The sequence below is a fragment of the Aplidium turbinatum genome, chromosome 6, assembly GCF_918807975.1.
Source record: "Aplidium turbinatum chromosome 6, kaAplTurb1.1, whole genome shotgun sequence".
Classification (NCBI taxonomy): Eukaryota; Metazoa; Chordata; class Ascidiacea; order Aplousobranchia; family Polyclinidae; genus Aplidium; species Aplidium turbinatum.
The window spans coordinates 373,568-393,459 of NC_137477.1; the positions used below are offsets into that span (position 1 = coordinate 373,568).

The following is a 19,892-nucleotide window of genomic DNA, read 5'->3' on the forward strand; positions in this document are numbered from 1 at the left end:
TTGAATTAACAAGTAGGCCTAACCATGAGCATGCAGTGTGTAGCCTCCAGGCCTGATGCTAATAGCGCAATGCAGGTTATCATAACAAGTTTTATTAAATTACTATCGGTGCCAATTGTCATTTTACGGTAAACAGAGATTACTTTTTGTCGTCAGCAATGGCCGAGTGGTTAGCGCGTTGGGCTCGCAGTCGAGAGCGTACATGTTCGACTCCAGCCACCCGCAATTGCTGTTGTTTCTCTGAGCAAGAAACTTTACGATAATTGCCTCTACCCAGAGATCGATTTCGAGTAATGGGTAGTACCAAATTTAAGTCATAAGTAGAGTAGACAACTGGAAACAGACATTGCCGTCGGCTGCAGCGTGGGTCAGGTGTAGGCTACGTTGGAAGGCATACGCTGATGCATAGCGCTCAAGTCCGCTTTCCCGCAATGCAGGATAAAGATAAACAAACAAACAAACTTACAATAAACACAAGCCCTTCTACTGTCAGGCGTATTTAAAGCCTTCGTATCCCCTTTTTTAGGTATCCCTGGGCCGCTTACCGAGATTGACAGAGTGAAAATTTTCGATTATTGAAGTCTTGTTGCCGGGGAATTATTCCATTCATTAGGTGCTGCTGAATGGAGTGCAGTCCTTAGAATGCGTTACTCAAGCGCACATCCCAAGAGTCGAACCAGCGCCGCTTTTTCTTGAAGCTTCTTCGTTCACGAAATCACGCGCTAACCAACTGAGCTATCGGGGCGGATAGGTGTGTAATCAACAAGTCGGGGTCATGTTTGTAGTCTAAAAGCTGGTTTTTAAACTATAAGTTTAGTGTCTCACTTCTAGAGGAGCTGTGTGCTCCAACTGTAGAAACTCTCGTTATGGGCTTCAGTTTCAAGATTGATTTCAATCAGTGTTGTGGCCTATTCTATTTGCAATCAATAAGGCTTAATTTCATCAGACCAATCTTACTCTCTTTTGTTCCAATGTGTCAAATTGTCAATTGACTTGTGCAATCGCAATAAACTACTAAGAAGAATATTCTCTGTTTATCCCCACCACTATCACACTCGGGATGTCGTTGCACTACTTCAGCTACGTACAGTATATGAGTGGCCCATCTTTAAATAGTGCCACTACCCACTACATATTTCGAGTCAACGCGAATATTTGACCGTCGGCTTTATAGTCGAGTGTCCGAGTGATGAGAGCCGGGGTGCGGGACTCGAAAAAGTGTCGGTTAAACACCGCTGATGAGCATGCAGCTATGTCTTTGGTAAGTCTGTCAAAAGCATGCCGGAAGGTGGACACGAAGGATAGCTTCTTTGCCTTTTTGTTCAAGGTGCCGCAGCCGACAATATTGTACAATTTGTCATCTCATGACCCTTCTCCGGTCATTCATGCATGACGATGGCATTGGCAACCACAAAAGCTGAATTCCAAAGATTTGAGAAAGTTAAATTGAGCTCAGATTGGTTCTATTGCTTATTGTCGTTAATTGTTGACAAAGTCCAGGAAATAGTTTTCAGCTAGCCTATAGTATACACATATTGTAGTCTAGCCAAAAAAATCCGAATTACAGGCCGCATGTGGCTGGTGTTGAACCTGCAGCCTACAGTTGAACCACACAGGTTTAGACAAAACTAGCTGTGCCGTTAATGTAGCAGAAACAAAACTAATGTTTAGTTTGTTTTTATTTTCTGGCTAACAAAAAAACAATATGTGCCAAACATAGCAGAGGTCTAAAAAAAGGTAGAAGCGACAAACCTCGGAAGTTAGAATGTGCACGATGCTAAAGCAAGACAATCAGTTTGACAAATGTGGTACGGTCGCAACACTTTGATAAAACTAACAACATTACAAAACAATTTTTATAAAATGAAAAGTTACACTGGTTCCAACTATTGAGCAGTACACTTGAGTAACACATTTCAAAGATTGTTCTCTATTCAGCGGCACATAGTGAATAGGATACCTAATTCACGGACAACAACACTTCAACAACTATTGGAAACTTCACTTCACCAATCTCGGTGACGGGGCCTGCGTCAGTGGTTCAAAGCCTCTACAAGTATGCAAAGCCGCAAGGATTAAGCTCTCAAAAAAGCTTTCACAGTCCAAGGATAAAGATTTCTGTATGTATGTCGTATCCAGGCTTACACCCGGTGGTTGAAGATTTAGATTAAGTGGACGGGAAGGCAAGGAAGCCAATCTTCGTGTCCACCTTCTGGCATACCTTTAAGTGTCCTGCCACAGACACAGCCGCATGCTCTTGAGCGGTGTCGAACCGGCGCCCTTTGGATTACCGTTCCAAGGTTCTCACCACTCGGCTATGCAGCTGGCTTTTTCTGTGATCTACACCAATACAATTAACTAACTAGAATTGCAATACAATGTTTGCCAACGGCATATGTTTGTTCAGATATGGTTTAATTTTTGGTACAAAGAAATAATTTTACGTTATTCAGAATGAGCCAAATTTGATTTTTGTTATGAAAACTGATTAGTAATTATTTTCTAAAACTGCATTAGCTAGTTTCTTCAATGATTTTCTGTCGTCATAGATATTCCACTGTCCCTATGTGATCATAATGTGGTAGAAAATAACAAACATAAAGGAAGACCACGCTTAGGCGTTAGTCTGTTCCACTTTCAGTGTGGCGCAAGAGATCTTATTGACTTGGGTTAGATGGTCAGTAGAACAGCCTACGATGACAATTGATGTTTAAAATGATTATTCTCTTGAATTGCATAAATGTTCTGGATTAAAGAGACTCTTTTATCAATTGAAACAAACTGCTTAACCTCATCATGGGGCTCATATGTTGATCCGAATTCTTGTATTAAAAGTTGCCTTTCGATGTATTGGAAAGATACCATACCATACTGAAATTGAATTTTATTCTAAGCCTTTGCTGATGCCTACACATTAATGCAAGGAATCTTATTTTGATCTGTAGGCTATTATAAGATGCAGTCTGATCAAATACGCCTATAAGTATAACATGTATTGAAGAACGCTGTCCTAACAATGCAGATATATTTTGCTACAATTGTAGGTGTGGTACGGTGTGTGGTACAAGTAGCACTTTTGAACCCTGGGCAGTCGCCATGGATTGTTACACCATGGGTCTCGGGGAACACTGGTCTTGATCACACACCAAACTAACAAGTGGGTCCACGTCCCACCTCATGGGCAACAACCTCGACTGGTTGGCTAAAACTTGTTAGAAATCCTGCTGCCTTGCAGGAAATACTTTTTTAAGTAAAGGCTAAGCCCACCGCCAATAACTGTGGTTAGCGTCAGGAAGGGCATCCGGCTGGAAAATCTTTGCTCCAAAATATTATTTAAATGCAGCAAAAGCTAAAAATGGCCCCTAGTCCCCAGCAGCCCTTAGATGGGCAAGGGGTGCGAAGAATCTCTGGGTTCCAAGAAAACAAAAAAAACATTGAAAAAAGATTATGGTGTTAGAATCGGATGCTGGAATGTGGGAAGTTTGTGTGGTAAAGGAACTGAAATATGTGAAGAACTAAGAAAAAGAAGGGTGGATATATGTTGCCTAGAGGAAGTAAGATGGAGGGGCCAGTCAGCGCGGTTTTTAGGTGTCAATGGGAGGAGATATAAGTTATGGTGGTCAGGAAATAACACAGGAATCGGTGGTGTTGGTTTCTTGGTAAAAGAGGAATTGTGTGAGAAAGTAATAGAAGTTAGAAGAAGGAGTGACAGAGTGATGACAATGGTACTTGCTTTTGAAGAGGAGGTAGTGAGGCTAATCTGTGCATATGCACCTCAAAGTGGTAGGGATTACTTAGAAAAGGAAAGTTTTTATGATGTTTTGGCAGAGGAATGGGATTTACGGAGTTCAAAAGAGTTGGTGTTTGGATTAGGAGATTTTAATGGACATGTTGGAAAACAAGCAAATGGGTTCGAGGGCATTCATGGAGGGTATGGTTTTGGGGAGAGAAACATGGAAGGAAGAATGCTACTTGAATTTTGTGATGAAAGGAAACTTTGTATTGCCAACACATGGTTTAAAAAGAAAGAGAAAAGGAAGGTGACTTACAGCTCAGGAGGACATGAGTCGGAAATTGATTTTATTGTGGTTGGGCAGGAACAGAGAAAGTACTTGAAGAATGTGAAAGTAATTCCGTTGGAGTTGCAGCATAGACTAGTAGTAGGAGACTTAAATATGAAAAAAGTGAAGAAAATTGTGAAGAAAGAACGAGTTTTTGTGAGAAATGTGTGGAAACTGGAGGAAAAAGAAACGAGAATTAAGTTTGTGAAAAGAGCAAAAGAGCTGGTAAACATGAGTGCGCAGGACTTGTGGGCTTCATTTCAGAAAGGTGTCCTAGCAGCATGTGATGAAGTATGTGGGAAAAAGAAAGTGAGGAGGGATCGTGGAGACACATGGTGGTGGGATGAAGAGGTGAAGCATGCGATTTCACAGAAAAGAGATGCATACAAGCAGTGGCGCAAAAATGGGTCAGAAGAGAATAAAAAGAAGTATAAGAGTATGAAAAAGAAGGCAAAGAGGGTTGTTGCAAGAGCTATGAAGAATGGTGCTGAGGAGGAACTTAATAAAATGGGGGAAAGCCAAAACAAAGTATTCAGACTCATAAAGCAAATGAAAAAGGATGGGAATGATATTGTAGGGGGAAGATGTAGGTATAAGGAGTGGAGATGGGAAGTTGCATTTCAGCCCGGAAAGCAGAGGAGAAGTGTGGAAGGAACATATGGAAAATGTTATGAATAAGGAGAATGTATGGGATCATATGACAGAGGTTGATCTGGTGGAGGGTCCAGTGGGAAAGGTTACTTGTGATGAAGTGGTGGAGGCAATGGGGCAAATGAAACTGCATAAAGCAGCCGGTCCATCAGAAGTGAGCGTAGAGATGATAAAAGCAAGTGGAGAGTTGGGAATTGAAGTAATGCTACAACTTAGCCAAAGGGTATTAGATGGAGAGGGAATGCTGGAGGAGTGGAAGCATAGTACTCTTGTTCCATTGTTCAAGAGAAAAGGGGATGTGAGAAGTTGCAGTGCATATAGAGGTGTAAAACTACTAGAGCATGGAATGAAAATTGTGGAGCGAATACTAGAAAAGAGGTTGAGAACATTGGTGAAATTAAATGATATGCAGTTTGGATTTATGCCAGGAAAAGGTACAGTGGATGCTCTGTTTATATTGAGAAGAATGCAGGAGGAATACCGAGAGAAGCAGAGAAAACTATATATGTGTTTCGTCGACTTAGAAAAGGCATTTGACAGAGTACCAAGGAAAGTGATGGAGTGGGCAATGAGGAAAAGAGGTATACCGGAGGTATTAGTGAGAGCTGTGATGTCTATGTATGAGGATGCAAGAACAAAAGTGAGAGTTGGATCAAATTATTCAAACGAGTTTTTTGTGAAGGTTGGTGTACACCAAGGATCAGTTTTGTCACCTCTGATATTTGCTATTGTGGTTGACGTTGTAACTGAAGGAGTGAGGGAGGGCTTATTGAGTGAAATTTTGTATGCAGACGACCTGGTCTTGACAAGTAATAGTATGGAGGGACTGGAGAGAAAGTTTGAGAAATGGAAAGAAGCATTTGAAACCAAGGGTATGAAGATGAATCTTGAAAAAACAAAAGTGATGGTGAGTGGAGCAGAAGGAACAGTTGTTGAGAGCAAAGTAGATCCCTGTGGAATATGTGGCAAGAGAGTGATGAGAAATTCAATGCAATGCAAGGAATGTGGAAAGTGGGTACATGCAAGATGTGCTAATGTCAAGAGAGCCGCAACAAGATTGGCGAAGTGTTTTGTTTGTAGGAAATGCAGTAAAGGAAGGAATGAAGAGGAAGGCCATGATGATGAGTTCTGCCATGGCATCGAAACAGTGACAGACTTCTGTTATCTGGGTGATCGGATAAATGGAAGTGGTGGATGTGATGCAGCTGTGACAACAAGGGCAAGATTGGGCTGGGCAAAGTTCAGGGAATGTGGGGAAATGTTGTATGGCAGAAAATTCTCACTAAGGATGAAAGGGAAAGTATATCGGAGCTGTGTGCGGCCTGCAATGCTATATGGTAGCGAGACATGGATATTGAGAGAGAGTGAACTGGCAATCCTGAGAAGAACGGAAAGGTCAATGGTGAGAGCAATGTGTGGGGTGAAAACGAGAAGGGAAAAAAGGACTGAAGAATTGATGGATATGCTAGAGATGAGAGAGACCATAGACCAACTGGCAAGGGCAAATGGAGTAAGATGGTATGGACATGTGATAAGGAGGGAGGAAGGAAGTTTTCTTAGAAAGGCACTAGATCTAAAGGTGGATGGGAAGAGGAAACGCGGTCGTCCAAGAAGAACGTGGAAACAACAAGTGAAGGATGAATTTAAAAAAGTCGGACTGAAGGAGGAAGATGCAAGGGACAGGGTAAAATGGAGAAAAGGGATTAAAACAATTGCTGCGCGGAAACAATCGGCCACCCCCACTAGTGGGGAACAAACCGACGATGGATTATGATGATGATGATGTAACATGCATATATATGACAAAGGAGATGTGCTTCAGTCTGAGTGATTTTATAAGCAGATCAAGGTTATAACTTCGTAAGAAACATTAAATCAGACTAGGTTTCTCATGAAGTATGCAAACATTGCACTCAAGCCCGTTTCTGGGCTCAAGATGGGGTTCAGGCTAAGAAGCTTCAAGCTTGGAGCCCTGACTTAAAGAGAGCCGCTGAATCTCCATGACAATTGATACTTCTGTATGGTGAACAACTGAACATGTTCGAATGGAATCATCACAAGGAAGTTCTGACATCATGCTTACATGAGGTCTACAAGACGACCATTGCGTGCATGTTCCCATTTGCGTTTCTTCTTTTCTCCTCTTCTTTCAAGTGACGATTTCCTTGAAATGACAGGTAAGACAGCCATGACCGAGAGTAACTCCAATAGTTGCAGTAGTGTTTCAGAGCAAGGTAAAGATTGTTGTGTCATCTTCGCATCTCGCTTTACAACAATTCTATTTTTCAGAACATTTTAGGAATGTTGTTAACGATAAACTTGTGATCACAATGGCTTTGAAAAAGACAAAAGATTCAGGCCCAAGTTTGACGCAAGCGGTACTCGCCACGAGGCCTTCCAGTTCAGAAGTTATTAAAGAAGCAAAGCAGTGGTATCATCGGGTCAAGTCGATACAAACGAAGCGACCTTCGACTCCCCGTGATCCCAGAACCTTGTATGGGAAGAACGAGCGGAGGGAATCGAGACCGCCCTCCGCATTGCAATTGCCGCAATATTTTGATCCTCTTGATGATGCGTCGGTCTCTCCATCCAATCCACTTGTGAAGTCGAAGCTGGCTCCTCTTCCTCATAAACCACTTGTCCCGGCAAACGGTGAGCCGACGATCCTTTCGAAACTAAAGCAAGTGAGACGCTCCTCCCCTGCATCTTCCTCCAAAGTGACTGCCACTGCATGCGTCAATGTTCCGAAAAAACAAGCTCGTTCCAGCGAGGTTCCTGGAGGAGGCAGCGGAGGCAACAAAGGAAAGGAAACTGCCGATGAAGCTCTCTATTGGAACCAGAACATCCTTCCTCTGATTGAACGACTGGGAGGATTTCTTGAACAGCAGTCGTCCGACGACGACGTAACGCAGATGTGTAGCCTCTGCGTTGCCCTTCAGGGGGCGCTAGAGCATGGCTCTTGTTTCGTGAGAATGTCATCGAGACGGAGAACATCTTTACTCTCTGTTCTCTTCCGACTCCTCAACTTCACCTCCAGAGAACTTCACATTCTGTGTTCCAAAATCATCCTTTCCATGAAGATCCGCAACAAGAACTTAACAAATGTCTGCAAATTGATCTTCACCATGTGTCGCGAAGGGAGGCACGATGACGCGCTCATCAAGCACGGACTCCTCGCACTCATGTTGGAGGTTCTACAAGAAACTACCGATCCCCTGTCCAAGTATGACACTTATGAAGCTTTCGTCTACTTGACCGGTTCCATTAAATGTCTGACCGACAACCAAGCGGTCGCATCGATCTTGTGCGAATTGGGAAGCGTTAAAGTATTGACGGACTTCATGAGCACTACGATGTTGGCAATGAAGCAACTGGCAGACTCAAAGCGGGCTCGAAAGTTTGCTGAAAGTATCGTCGTTCAAGTTTGTTCGGCTTTCTGCAACACACTAAACGTTGATCAGAAGGCGCAGCAGTCAATTGGATCTCTGCCTGTACTTTTAACGGTGTGCGAGGAATTCATCGAAGATTTTGAAATTGTCTCGGTCATTGGCAGAATCTTGAGTAAAATGACGATGCACAGCAGTTCGTTGTCTGCTTTCCTGGAGCAAACAAATTTGTTTTATATCTTGCTGTTGACCTTACACAGATATCAAGCCCATGCCGAGGTAGCCTTGCATCTGTGCTTGGTGTTTGGCGACTTGACCTCCCAGCACGACAAAGAGAGATCCCATTTGTTCAGTTGCGTCATCCGTGACCCAAAGTCAGGCCACGTCATCAACTGCGTTGACGTCATCGCTCAAATAATGGAGATATATTCGGAAATGAGCGCTGGTCAGTCAGATGGAGGTAACTCTGACACAACGGACCAGGTTGCAAGCGATGTTCTGGTGAAGGTGGCCAGGCTGGTTGCCCACCTGTCTATTGGTTCAGACGTTGGTCCTAAGATCGCTGGGAATAGCTGCATCATCGAATTGTTGCTGACCTTGCTGGAGAGCCACAGTCTAGACAAGAATGAAGAAGTGATTGTGAACACTCTAGCCGCGCTGAATAATCTCTCCTATTATGACGAAAGCGACGGGGATAATTTTGTGGTGCACCACAGGGCACGTCTGTCGGTCCTTCTGTCCGACCTCATGGTGGCCGATAACATGGCCTGTGTGGCCGAGGTAGTCCGCGTGTTTGGCAACTTAACAAAGTCCAAGGATGTCCGCGACCTCCTCCACAATCACAAACTCGATCTGATGATGATTGCGCTCCTGGACTCCGGGGATCGCGTCATCGTCTACAACGCGTGCGGGGTTATGATCAACATGAGCGCTGATAGCGACAAACGATCCTTCCTCATCGCAGAAGGTTGCGCCACCAAGCTCGTTGACGTCATCCGAGACTTTGCTCCCACCGAGTGGAGGATTGGGGGGATCACCTGCCAACTCCTCTGGAATCTTTCCTCAGATCCTTCGTTTATTCCGGAACGCCAACTGGTGGATTTGCTTGAAGAATTCCTCAACTACGAGATTGTCAACTCCCGTATGAAGGAAACAGCTAAAGATTCGAAAGTTTTAAATTTTTTACGCACATCTTGGAGACAAGACTTCTGTGACTTTTCTTCTCCTCTTCTGAGGAAGTTGAAGTCAAACCAGTCGAACCTTGTGCCACTTGAGGGCGCTATAGAGAGCGACAATTCTGACGCTTCCTAATGAAACATCGCGATGTATTAACCTAAGCATCTCCTTCCTTGGCTGGTGATACTCAGAGCGCTTCTACCTGGTTTTAAACCTACAGCTCTATAATAATAATAATAACAATATTTATATAGCGCCACATCCACAGTTAAACTATGCTCCTGGGCGCTGTACATGACAATGGTGATAATTAATACGGTACATTCAGTCATAATGTTCATTGAAATAGAACGTTTTCAAGCGAGCTTTGAAATCATTTAAATTTTCAGCTTCTTTCACACAAATAGGCAAACAGTTCCAGCAACTGGCAGCAACAACTGGGAAGGTACGATTTCCATATTGTGTCTTACATGAAGGGTTGCACAAGAGCAATTGATGCTGAGAACGCAAAGTTCTGGCAGGTTTATAATGAACAAGCAAAGTGTCCAGATAGTTCGGAGCAAAACCATGGAAAACTATGAAATGATAAAACTTAGAAAATCCAGAATGCATAACTGAGACCAAAAAGTTGTGAAATAACATCTTGGTCGTTATGTAACACGTTGCATTTAATGTGATTGGTCTCGCCCTGGCAAGGTTTGCTCAACTGACGTGTGTGAATAACTTGTGCTGCACCTGGAGTTAAGTGATGTTCATTGAACCGTGTCAAGACTAAACTGTTCGCATTTCTTATCAAGCCGTTGTCGCTCACCGCATATGACATTTGTTGTCAACCACGCATTGTGACGGTTTATGACGCCCCTCCATGAGTGTTATGTTTAAACCACCTACAGGTTGTTTGGTGAGTAAGCCACAGTTGGTACAGCAGTTCAGTGCAGTATTGTATTGTGCTGTAAAGGTCGCATTTCGTCATTTGACCTTTTCTATTTCACATGTTCTGCATTAAGAATTATGAAATGTTTTGTTGAACGAACTCTTCGCCAGGAAACTGTTCGGTTTCTTGCGGACAGACCTCGTTATCTTTGTTGTCTCGAATTCGTCTCCGGTCCTCGTGCGGACTTTCATTGGCACGAAATAGAGCGGCAGGATCAGGCGAACACCACCGTGATAAACCTTTTAATTTTATTGTAGCCTAGTTATTTTTTGCACTACCGATATCGATATTTTCTTCCGACTGAATAAACGCGTTTATTATGTTAACGTGGTTTGAATGCTTGACTTTCGCAACTCAATTGAGCGGACGAAGTATTCGCTTTTGTTCCTAGGTGCCGTAGGAGAGGTATCTTTCAAATACGTTGCTCAAGTTCACACCTCGAGAGTTGAACCAACGCCACCAAGTGACAAGCGTGGAAGTTGCACCATTATGGTAGTGAATCATATTTGCTCGCACTTCGAGTGAGCAAATAGCCTTGTGCTGCCAGGTTGATCGCTCTTTTCCACATAAAGTCCAGCGTTTATTGATCTATTTGCGCACTGTTTGCTATTGTGGTTGTAGCCACGATTGCCAGTTCCGCGGTTTTTCCGGGGAATTGGGCGAGTTTTGTTTTGGAGCCGCTATTGTGGTTTTAACTAACAGCTTCTTCCATGCACGAGCAACCAAGGGCACTTTTAGCAAAACACGATCGGCTCAAATCTACGAAATTCTTCAGAAGATGCAAGACCGTTTCAAACCAGGGTTTGTGAGGAACAATGCGGCGAAATTCTCGCGCTCAGACTTCGATCCGATCCTCTGCCCCGATAGCTCAATTGGTTAGCGCGTGACTTCTGGAACGAAGAATTTAAGATCAAGCGGCGCTGGTTCAACTCTCGGGGTGTGCGCTTGAGCAACGTTAAGGACTGCTCTCCATTCAGCGGCATCTAATGGATGAAACAATTTCCCGGCGACAACACTTCAACAATCGGAAACTTCACTCTGCCAATCTCGGTGACCGGCCCTGTGTCAGCGATTCAAAGCCTCTAGGCTACAACCTACAAGTATGCGCAACTGCCAGGATTAAGCTGTGCAAGAAGCTTTCCCAGTCCGAGGATAAAGATTCAATCAATCGTAGTTTTAGTAACAACATTAGACAAATAAAACCTAACAACCAGACGGCATTTAACATAAAAATAAACTAAAAATTACAAACGCACTAAAACATTTCGATGGGCTGAGACTAAAAATTCGTTTTGCTTTCACACCAATGGAAGAGTGCTTGATCATTACGATAGATTGTTAATCTAGCGCGATGCTAAAAGTCGGAATAAAGTATCGGAAACTTGTTTGAACCACAGACTGGCCACCAAAACGAGATGGAAGATTGCTGTCCAGAGGTTTCTTGAACAATCTACGAAAATTGTCACACAGACCAGAGCTGAAAAAGTGCCGTAGGGTGATTATCTGTTTGGGTGTTCATTTGTTTTCAGAAAGTTTCAAACACCTGTTTGAATTCCACAGGGTTCTTTATACCATATCCCATCAGTTTATTTTGATATGATCTGAACAGCTAGGCTATAGAGCAAACCTGGTGTGTGTTTGGAGACTATTGAAAAAAAAGTGGACACCCAAAAAGGGTCATCGTAGGCCACTAGCGCCGATATAAGCGAATCATTTTCCAGCTTGGGTTCATTGTAATGCAATGCTTGTTACATGAATTATATCTATGAAAACGAAAGTAGGCAGTCGTTGTAAATTTATGTGAAGATTAGAGTAGGCTACTCATAACAATACGGTACGCGTATCTATGATAATAAAACAACCACTGTTTCTTCCTGATGTTTAGAGACAAAGCGCCACCGTTAATTATAAGCCAGCAAACATACGCTTCATTTTATTCAACTTCAACAGGAAGATCGGGTCAGCTGCTTTAAAACATTATTTGAGAAGCCATGTAATGTCTTACCGAGACATAACCGTGTGCTCGGGAGCGGTGTCGGACCGACGTCATGTCAAACGTCACGCACACATTCCCACCACCCATCATTCTGATGTGATAACTAAAAGGCGACAGTGTTGGGTTTGTTCGGGATGAAGATATTTATGGGAGAAACCAAATTTTTTAACAAAGAATCCATTTCAAAACGAAATATTTCTGTGCTGAAAAGTCGTACGCCTGAACATGATCCACTGTAGCCTACTGTTCTGAACATGATCGTTTGGAATTCACAACGAAACAAACTATTATTGATTTTCTTTCGAAACAAACCACAACAAATGACTTTACAGTGACCGAACAGTCAATATCAGTCAAGAAACAATACCACAAACGTTTGAGCTTCGGCAAATCCTTCCACGGCGGGATACCCACCGAGAACACACAGCTGTGCTTTGGCAAGATACTTCATCATTTTCAGCTTCTAGAGCCGAGGGTTTACCCGTTTACCATCCCAGAGATGCCCTGGTGTGTCTCTATTTGTTGTCATTAGCCTGATTTGCTCAGTTACCAGGACCCACCACGAAAAGGTTGACGTGAGGCAAGATCATAGCCGTACAAGACCAAATCATTTTGGGGGGGCAGAACGTAAATTTGCCCAAATATGCACGCTTTTATAGAAATTGCCCAAATATAATGTATGCAGTGCATGATAACAGTGAAAAACTAACATAACAAGATCACCAGCTAGCTAGAATTTCTTACCAAAGTACCGTAATCAAAATAGAAGATCTTTGAAGATACCTTGCTTGTGCATTGCTCGATGCTTCTGCACTTTGGCATGATAGATTGGTAGGTAGGAGTAATAAATATTGTTTTACACACCACAAATAAAAACAACCCCACTTAAATATTGGATTAGTTGCAATTTCCTTGGATTGCAAAAGTAACAAACAGACTTTGGATTAAATTAAACCGCACATCCCTAGAAGCTAGAAATTATAATATTTTGCCAGCTTGCATGGCAGGTTTTAAGTTTGGAAAGCTTTGAAATAAATGAATATGATTGGTTTGAGATTATATATCTCAGCAGTAGCATTTTAAATGTTGGTGAAGTTAACATGACACAGTTGCATAAACAAACTAAATATTTCATTTTGGGGCACAACTGCATCATTTTAATTTGGGTAGTTTTATAAAAGTAACCAAACAAAGCTAAGCAACACCACAACATTTAACAGGTATAACATTTTTTTGTTAAATATTGTGGTGTTGCTTAGCTATGTATGTTTATGGAAGAAAAAGTACTGTAACCTCTCCACCCGAATTCTTTTATGAAAGTATTCACCAGATTTATATACAGTCATATTTTGTAGTTGCCCAAATCAAGATGATGCATTTATGGATATTATGAAAAAAATTAAACACTATGTAAATTTTGATGCCGAGGCAACTGCATCATGCCAGGCAGTTTTATAAATAGACTATGATCAGATAATTTCATATCTTTTGTTGCCCAAATCTAAACGATACAGATATGTAAATGGGAAAAATTAATGAATTTGTTCATTTTGGGGAAACTGCCTAACGCTAATTTAGGCAGTTGTATAAACAGACTAATCAGTTTCATCGGATAATTTCATGTTTTCAGCTGCCCAAATCAACACGATGCATTTGTGAAAATTATAAAAATTAGCTATATAGGCCTAGCAAATTTTGCATTTTGATTTGGGCAGTTTCACAAAAGTATTAGAGACATACTTTAGTGGCTGCCCAACTTGGCATGATGCAGTTGGTTAAATGCACTTTGTACTACAGTTTGATCACCATGCAATGCAATACATCAATACGGGTGTGCCAAATGAAAATTTTGCGGCACATGTGCAAATAAGAGGCTGTAGGCTTAGTTTGATAGGTAAAAGATTATCATTTATAGTTTTTCTTAATTCATGCAATTTTGTAGCTTTTCATACAGCAATTTTTGCCCGGATTCGCGACGTTTTGAAACAATAGGGGGGCAGCTGCCCCCCCTGCCTCGTACGGCTATGGGCAAGATAATGAACGTCCTTGCCTTCTCACCCACTTGATATATCTTTCTAACCATCGTCCGCCGCGTTAGCTCACTGGTTACGCGCCCGACTCAAAATCACGCGGCGCTGGTTCGACTCTCGGGGTGTGCGTTTGAGCAACGCATTTCAGGACTGCTCTCCATTCAGCGGCAGCTAGTGAATGGAATAATTCCCCGCCAACAACACTTCAACAATCGGAAAACTTCACTCTGCCAATCTCTGTAACCGGCCCTGCGTCAAGAGCCTCTACAAGTATGCGAAACTACCAGGAATAACCTATCAAGGCTTTGTCAGTCCGAGGATAAAGATTCAAAACCAACCAACCAACCACGGGGCGTAAGCCTGGATACGACAAAAACTTCAAAATATCAATAAAACCAATAATCTTGTTCTAAGTTACAAAAAAAGCAGTAAAATGACGATGAAGTGAACAAGCGTATCCCGCGGCTGAGATGTTACAACGTTTCGCCATCGAAGGTTTGCTGCCGGCGGAAGTGCGTGCCGATGTGATACTTGAGATTTCCTTTGAGAGCAAATGACCTCCCGCAGATCTGGCACTTATATGGCTTCTCCCCTGTGTGAGTTCTCATGTGTAACTTGACATTGGATTTTCTGTTAAAGTTCTTCCCGCACACTGAACAATGATAGGGTTGGTCCCCAGTGTGAGATCTCATATGTGTCGCCAGGCTCGATCCTTGAACGAACCTGACTCCGCAAACCCGGCATTTGTAAGGTCTCTCCCCGGTGTGGCATCTCATATGAACAGTTAAGTTCGAACGACGGATGAAGAGCTTTCCACACACTTGGCAACTGTACGGCTTTTCACCTGTGTGGCTTCTCATGTGTGACGTTAAGGCGGATTTTTGTCGAAACTGAAATCCACAGCGTTCGCACTTGTAGGGTTTTTCCCCTGTGTGACAAAGTAAGTGGCTTTCCAACGACGACTTCCTCGTAAACCTTCGTCCGCACCCGATGTGGACGCATTGGAACGGCTTCTCACCGGTGTGACGCCGCACGTGGCTAACTAAAGAAGCATCACTTTTAAAAACTCGCTCACAAATCCTGCATTGAAATATCTTCATCACATGCGACTTGGAGTGAATCTTCAGATCGAATCTCCTCTTGAACCATTGCCCACACTCGTCACACTTGAACGGTTTCAGGTTGCTATGGACGGTTGCCATGTGGAGCTTTAAACTCGTGCGCCTCGTGAACGCGCGGCCACAAATCTGACACAACAATAAGTTGTGATCGCCATGACTCAACATATGCGACTTCAAATCTGCTTTCTTTAGGAATTGTGTTCCACACCGATCACACTTGAACCACTCGGCGCCGTGACGTAATCTCGCATGCAACGAGAGCTGCCATTGTTTGCGGTACAAAGTCTTGCAAGATTCGCATTTGAACATGAAGCTCTTCGCTGGAGGAACAGAAGAATTTTCACAACCCCCTCCCGAGTTCCACTCTGGCTTCAAAATAATTTCTTGATGAATATTTTGACTCGTGCCGGAGGGAACGAGGTCAGTTCTTGACACGCGGTTGATTCTATTCCCAATGTTCGGTTCTTCTCGAAGTTGTTCCTTCTCTTTCAATCCATGGATAAAAGAAGGGTCATGCTGCTCCAATTTGGAAGTCTTCAGTGAAGAAGGATCAATCTTCGGAATGATCACACTGCATCGCTTGAAAGCGTGAGGGGTTGTTATCTTGCATTGTATATCTCTATGACTACGTGACGTCACAGAGACATCACCACAAGTGCCGGTTGACAGAGATTGTGACGTAGCAATGTATGACGTTCGACTATGTTTTGGAGCTGCAGCGACAACTTTGATCCTTTGAGCTAAAGACGAGTCATGTTTAATGTCAGTGAGACCTACTTGGCATTTCCTTAAACAATTTTCCTTCACAAACGTCTGTTGCATTATCAGATGGCTAAATACAAAACACAATGTTATTCACATGAAGCCGGAACACAAACTGCGTTTTAAACATATTAAGATCAAACTGAGAACAAAATGAAAGATAAGCTCTCAGGTGTAACCTTCAGATGAACTTCACTAAAACCTGCTAAAAAAACTGTTTCTTAACTGCTCAGTTGTTGTTAAACAACTAATCGATTTTGAAAAAAATAAAATCAATAAACCATGAAACGATTAGAAAGAGTGGTCATTGAGCAAAAAACAAAGTTCAACATTTCATAAGTTCACTGGTTTGTTCTGTAATCTCAACTGGCTCTTCCTGCCACTCAATGCAACCATCTTTGCCGAACAAGATCACGTGTTATCGTCATTCACAACCGCAACGTCCTAACCAAAGTTAAAAATCTCATAGAAATACTGATGGTGATTGCAGCGGTAAACCTGGAAACATCATTGCGATCTATGTCTGACAGGAAAACTATCACAGGTGCTGGATGAATCAGTGACACAATATGCCGCCAGGTTGTTTCATAGCATCATTTCATGGAAAAAAAACTTTTGTCAATCATGATACTTTTCAAAAGAAATTATACCCTCTTCTATTCAGTGAGTGGCCTATAAAAGAATGTTTGAAAATCAATAAAGCAAAAAACTCCTGTGAATTATAAACCGCAACACACATTTTATAGCTGTGCTCTTGATTTGTCTTATGATGTAACAAAGAAAAGACAGGGCAGTGTGACAACAATTCATTAAATTACTTTAAACAATGTTCGAATTTTTTCTTTAATTTTATTAATAAAATTATCCAGTAGTCCCCGTTTTATTAAGTCCACGATGAACAAGCTCAAATTGTCCGGTCTTGAGGTGGGCTTAATAAGCGGGGACTACTGTACTGAATCAATTTGTGCGACGCCGCTGCGAAATTTCTTTGATGAATCAGGGCGTGACGGCGCACAAAACACTGATATCAACGATAGAAGAGATACAAAACACTAACACTGAAACCAACCATCAACGATTCTAATGAATAACACCAAATTATTCACTGACTCGCTAGGCCCTGTACCCTGTAGTAATGGTACGAACACTGAATGCACACTAACACTTTTGTAATTGATTACACTGCAACAAGAGCATGGTCACTGAAATTTTCCGTGGTCTTTCCAGTAATTCTCCACTTGTTGACTAGCGGGTTATAGCACTCAATCTCTCTCACCACTCGGTTCTCTATGTCCACACCACCTACAACATAAATCATTCCCTCCAAGACACAAGCGTGACAGCCACTCCTCCTAAAATTCATCTCTTCAACAATCGCCCAGAAGTTATTTTCGATGTCATATTTTTCAACACTTTTCTGTCGGGTAGTCGCTTCTTTTCCTGCTTGGCCACCGATCGCATAAAGAAACTCTCCACACTGCACAGCAGCAAAGCAAAACCTTGGCATAGTCATTGGAGCCACTTGATTCCACTCCCCTTGTACTGTTTGTAGTTGTTCGACTGATGACAGACATTCGCCATCATGAACGAAGCCACCAATTGCAAAGAGCGATTCCTTGCAGGTCACCAAGCAATGGCCGCTACGAAGTTCCATCATTGGATGGATTAGGTTCCATGTGTTGAGTATCTCAGAATAATATTCTGCAGAACTAAGGGAACCATGATTATCCCAACCTCCAACTACAACAAGAGTGTTGTGAAAGACAGCTGCTCCCATAATGTGTCTCAGATGAATCATTGGAGCAATTTCTTCCCAGGGCAAACAATTGCCCAGGAGACTCAAACGCCAAACAGTTTTACTGCACTTGTGGTCTGGCCCAAGCCCACCAATGAAGTAGACATAACCATGCATTGCTACAGCGCAACCTCCACAACGCCCGCTTGGCAAGTCACAATAAGACTTTTTTCCTTCCCGTGAGTTGTTGATCACTTCAACCACTTTGGTCATCGAACCTCTTCCTCCCAAGCTCAAAACTTTTGAAATGGTTCTACTTTCTTTCGCTTGAAGCTCACTTGTCTGTTTGCTGAAAGCTTTAATTAATAATTTAGAACAATCGTGATTTTCGATTACCAGTTTTTCTGATGCAATTTCTTTTTCCAAGAAGGTGAAAGGTATTTTGTTTAAGTTTATCAACTTAAAGAGTTCTGCAAAGTCTTTTGCATGAGCTGTAAAATCAAATCGGATCCATTTCACTAAAGCTTTGTAAACAGATGTTTCTGGTAGTTGATTTCGATCTTGGTTAGTGATAAAAGCTTTTACTTGATCAACAGTGTAACTTTTAAATTCTCTACTGCTTGCTATTTCATTGAAATTTTCACAAAGAAACTTTACAGCCCGTTCCTTCAAAGCAGGTGCTTTATAGAGTTCTGCTATAGTCAAAATAATAGAACAACAATTGGAAGAAATAGCACGTTCAAGAAAATTAAATAAAAATGGTTTGACAGCTTCTATTTGTAAATGGTGTGCAGCAGCAACTAATCTGCAAACATTAATGCTGTTGATTGTTATAGAACCAGTATATATGAACTCTATTAATCTTTTCAAACTGTCTCCGTCCACAAAATCTACTTCGACTAAGTTCTTCCCCTTTTTCTTTTGATTGGTCTTAAACATCTTTTCAAAGTATTGCGAATAACATGACAGTACCATCTTGTTCGCCTGAACAGTCACCTTGCCGACTTTAACAATTACATCATTGAATGCCTCAACATCACGATTACTGCTAGCATAATCAAGAAGAGAAGCAGTTTTATTTCTTTTGCAAACTACTTCTTCAACATTTGTTTTTCCATATATGCTAAGAGCCATCAATGAACTTTATAGCAATTCCACATTTGGTAAATTAATCCTTAATTAAAAAGTAGAATTGATCTGGACTAAGCCACAACAACATATATTAAGATTACCGTATATTCTTTAGCAAATGAAAAGCAAACCAGGAGTTTATCAAAATATTTTTCCTTTCTGCTTACTCTTATGCTTTTTCTTCTTAAATCTATGAGCATGTACGACCTCTTACCAGTGGACCTCTCACGCTGTATAGTGTGGAGTCAGGCGAAAAATATCGTAGACGACTCTGACTCCTCAGTTCAAAACTGGCCAGAGATGTCTACGGAATCAGAATTTCTGGACTCCTGCTTCATTTTGACCCTAAAGTCTGCAACTCCACTCATGCTCCAAATATTTTGAAAAAATTGTCTCCAAACTCCAATTCGACTTCAAACGCAAAACTACAATCCAGAATATTGCCCATAAAACATGCATAACACTTATACCCAGTGGCGTACGCAAGGGTGCATTGGATCATGCCCCTTTCAAAAATGTTGATTTTTCTTTAGCGTTGTTGCAATTGTGTCATGCAAAAATGTTTTTTTCAAGAGTGGTCTTGGGTTGGTTTTTTTTCGGTCTTTTATTGGTCATTGACCGATTTTTTAGCAAAATGTCCGAAAAAAAGTATAGTCAATTCGGTCAAAATGTCCGAAAAAAACACATAGTCAATTAACTTAAAGAAACTTAATGCTGTAGCTAGTCAGGAAGTGCAATTTTGGTTTGTATCAGCTACTTGAAAGGAAATATTTTCATCAGAAAAAATGACCGAAATAAATAAAAAATGGCCGAATTTTTTCAAGTCATTTCGGACAAATGACCGAAAAGTCTCAGCGAAAAAACCCCCAGGTCTTGGTAGCAAGGCCATATTAACCACCTCTTGTATCC

General features: G+C 41.9%; 3 protein-coding genes across 3 annotated transcripts; 1 reads left to right on the forward strand and 2 right to left on the reverse strand.

The window, feature by feature from the left end:
- The first annotated feature begins 7,005 nt into the window (after positions 1 to 7,005).
- LOC145772037 (armadillo repeat-containing protein 2-like) lies at positions 7,006 to 10,528 on the forward strand. The gene has a single exon (XM_082583844.1). It carries the CDS (start codon positions 7,043 to 7,045, stop codon positions 9,407 to 9,409), a length of 2,367 nt encoding a protein of 788 aa, XP_082439970.1. The 5' UTR covers positions 7,006 to 7,042; the 3' UTR covers positions 9,410 to 10,528.
- Positions 10,529 to 12,158: 1,630 nt separating this feature from the next.
- Positions 12,159 to 16,193, reverse strand: LOC145772265 (uncharacterized). The gene has a single exon (XM_082584130.1). It carries the CDS (start codon positions 16,175 to 16,177, stop codon positions 14,708 to 14,710), a length of 1,470 nt encoding a protein of 489 aa, XP_082440256.1. The 5' UTR covers positions 16,178 to 16,193; the 3' UTR covers positions 12,159 to 14,707.
- Positions 16,194 to 17,268: 1,075 nt separating this feature from the next.
- LOC145772264 (ectoderm-neural cortex protein 1-like) lies at positions 17,269 to 19,031 on the reverse strand. Its single transcript, XM_082584129.1, has one exon. The coding sequence runs from the start codon at positions 18,984 to 18,986 to the stop codon at positions 17,295 to 17,297; it is 1,692 nt and encodes a 563-aa protein (XP_082440255.1). The 5' UTR covers positions 18,987 to 19,031; the 3' UTR covers positions 17,269 to 17,294.
- Positions 19,032 to 19,892: the final 861 nt, after the last annotated feature.

Excerpts from the sequence above, each read along its gene's own strand:
- LOC145772037 (XM_082583844.1), top strand. The coding sequence starts at position 7,043 with ATGGCTTTGAAAAAGACAAAAGATTCAGGCCCAAGTTTGACGCAAGCG.
- LOC145772265 (XM_082584130.1), bottom strand. The coding sequence starts at position 16,177 with ATGCAACAGACGTTTGTGAAGGAAAATTGTTTAAGGAAATGCCAAGTA.
- LOC145772264 (XM_082584129.1), bottom strand. The coding sequence starts at position 18,986 with ATGGCTCTTAGCATATATGGAAAAACAAATGTTGAAGAAGTAGTTTGC.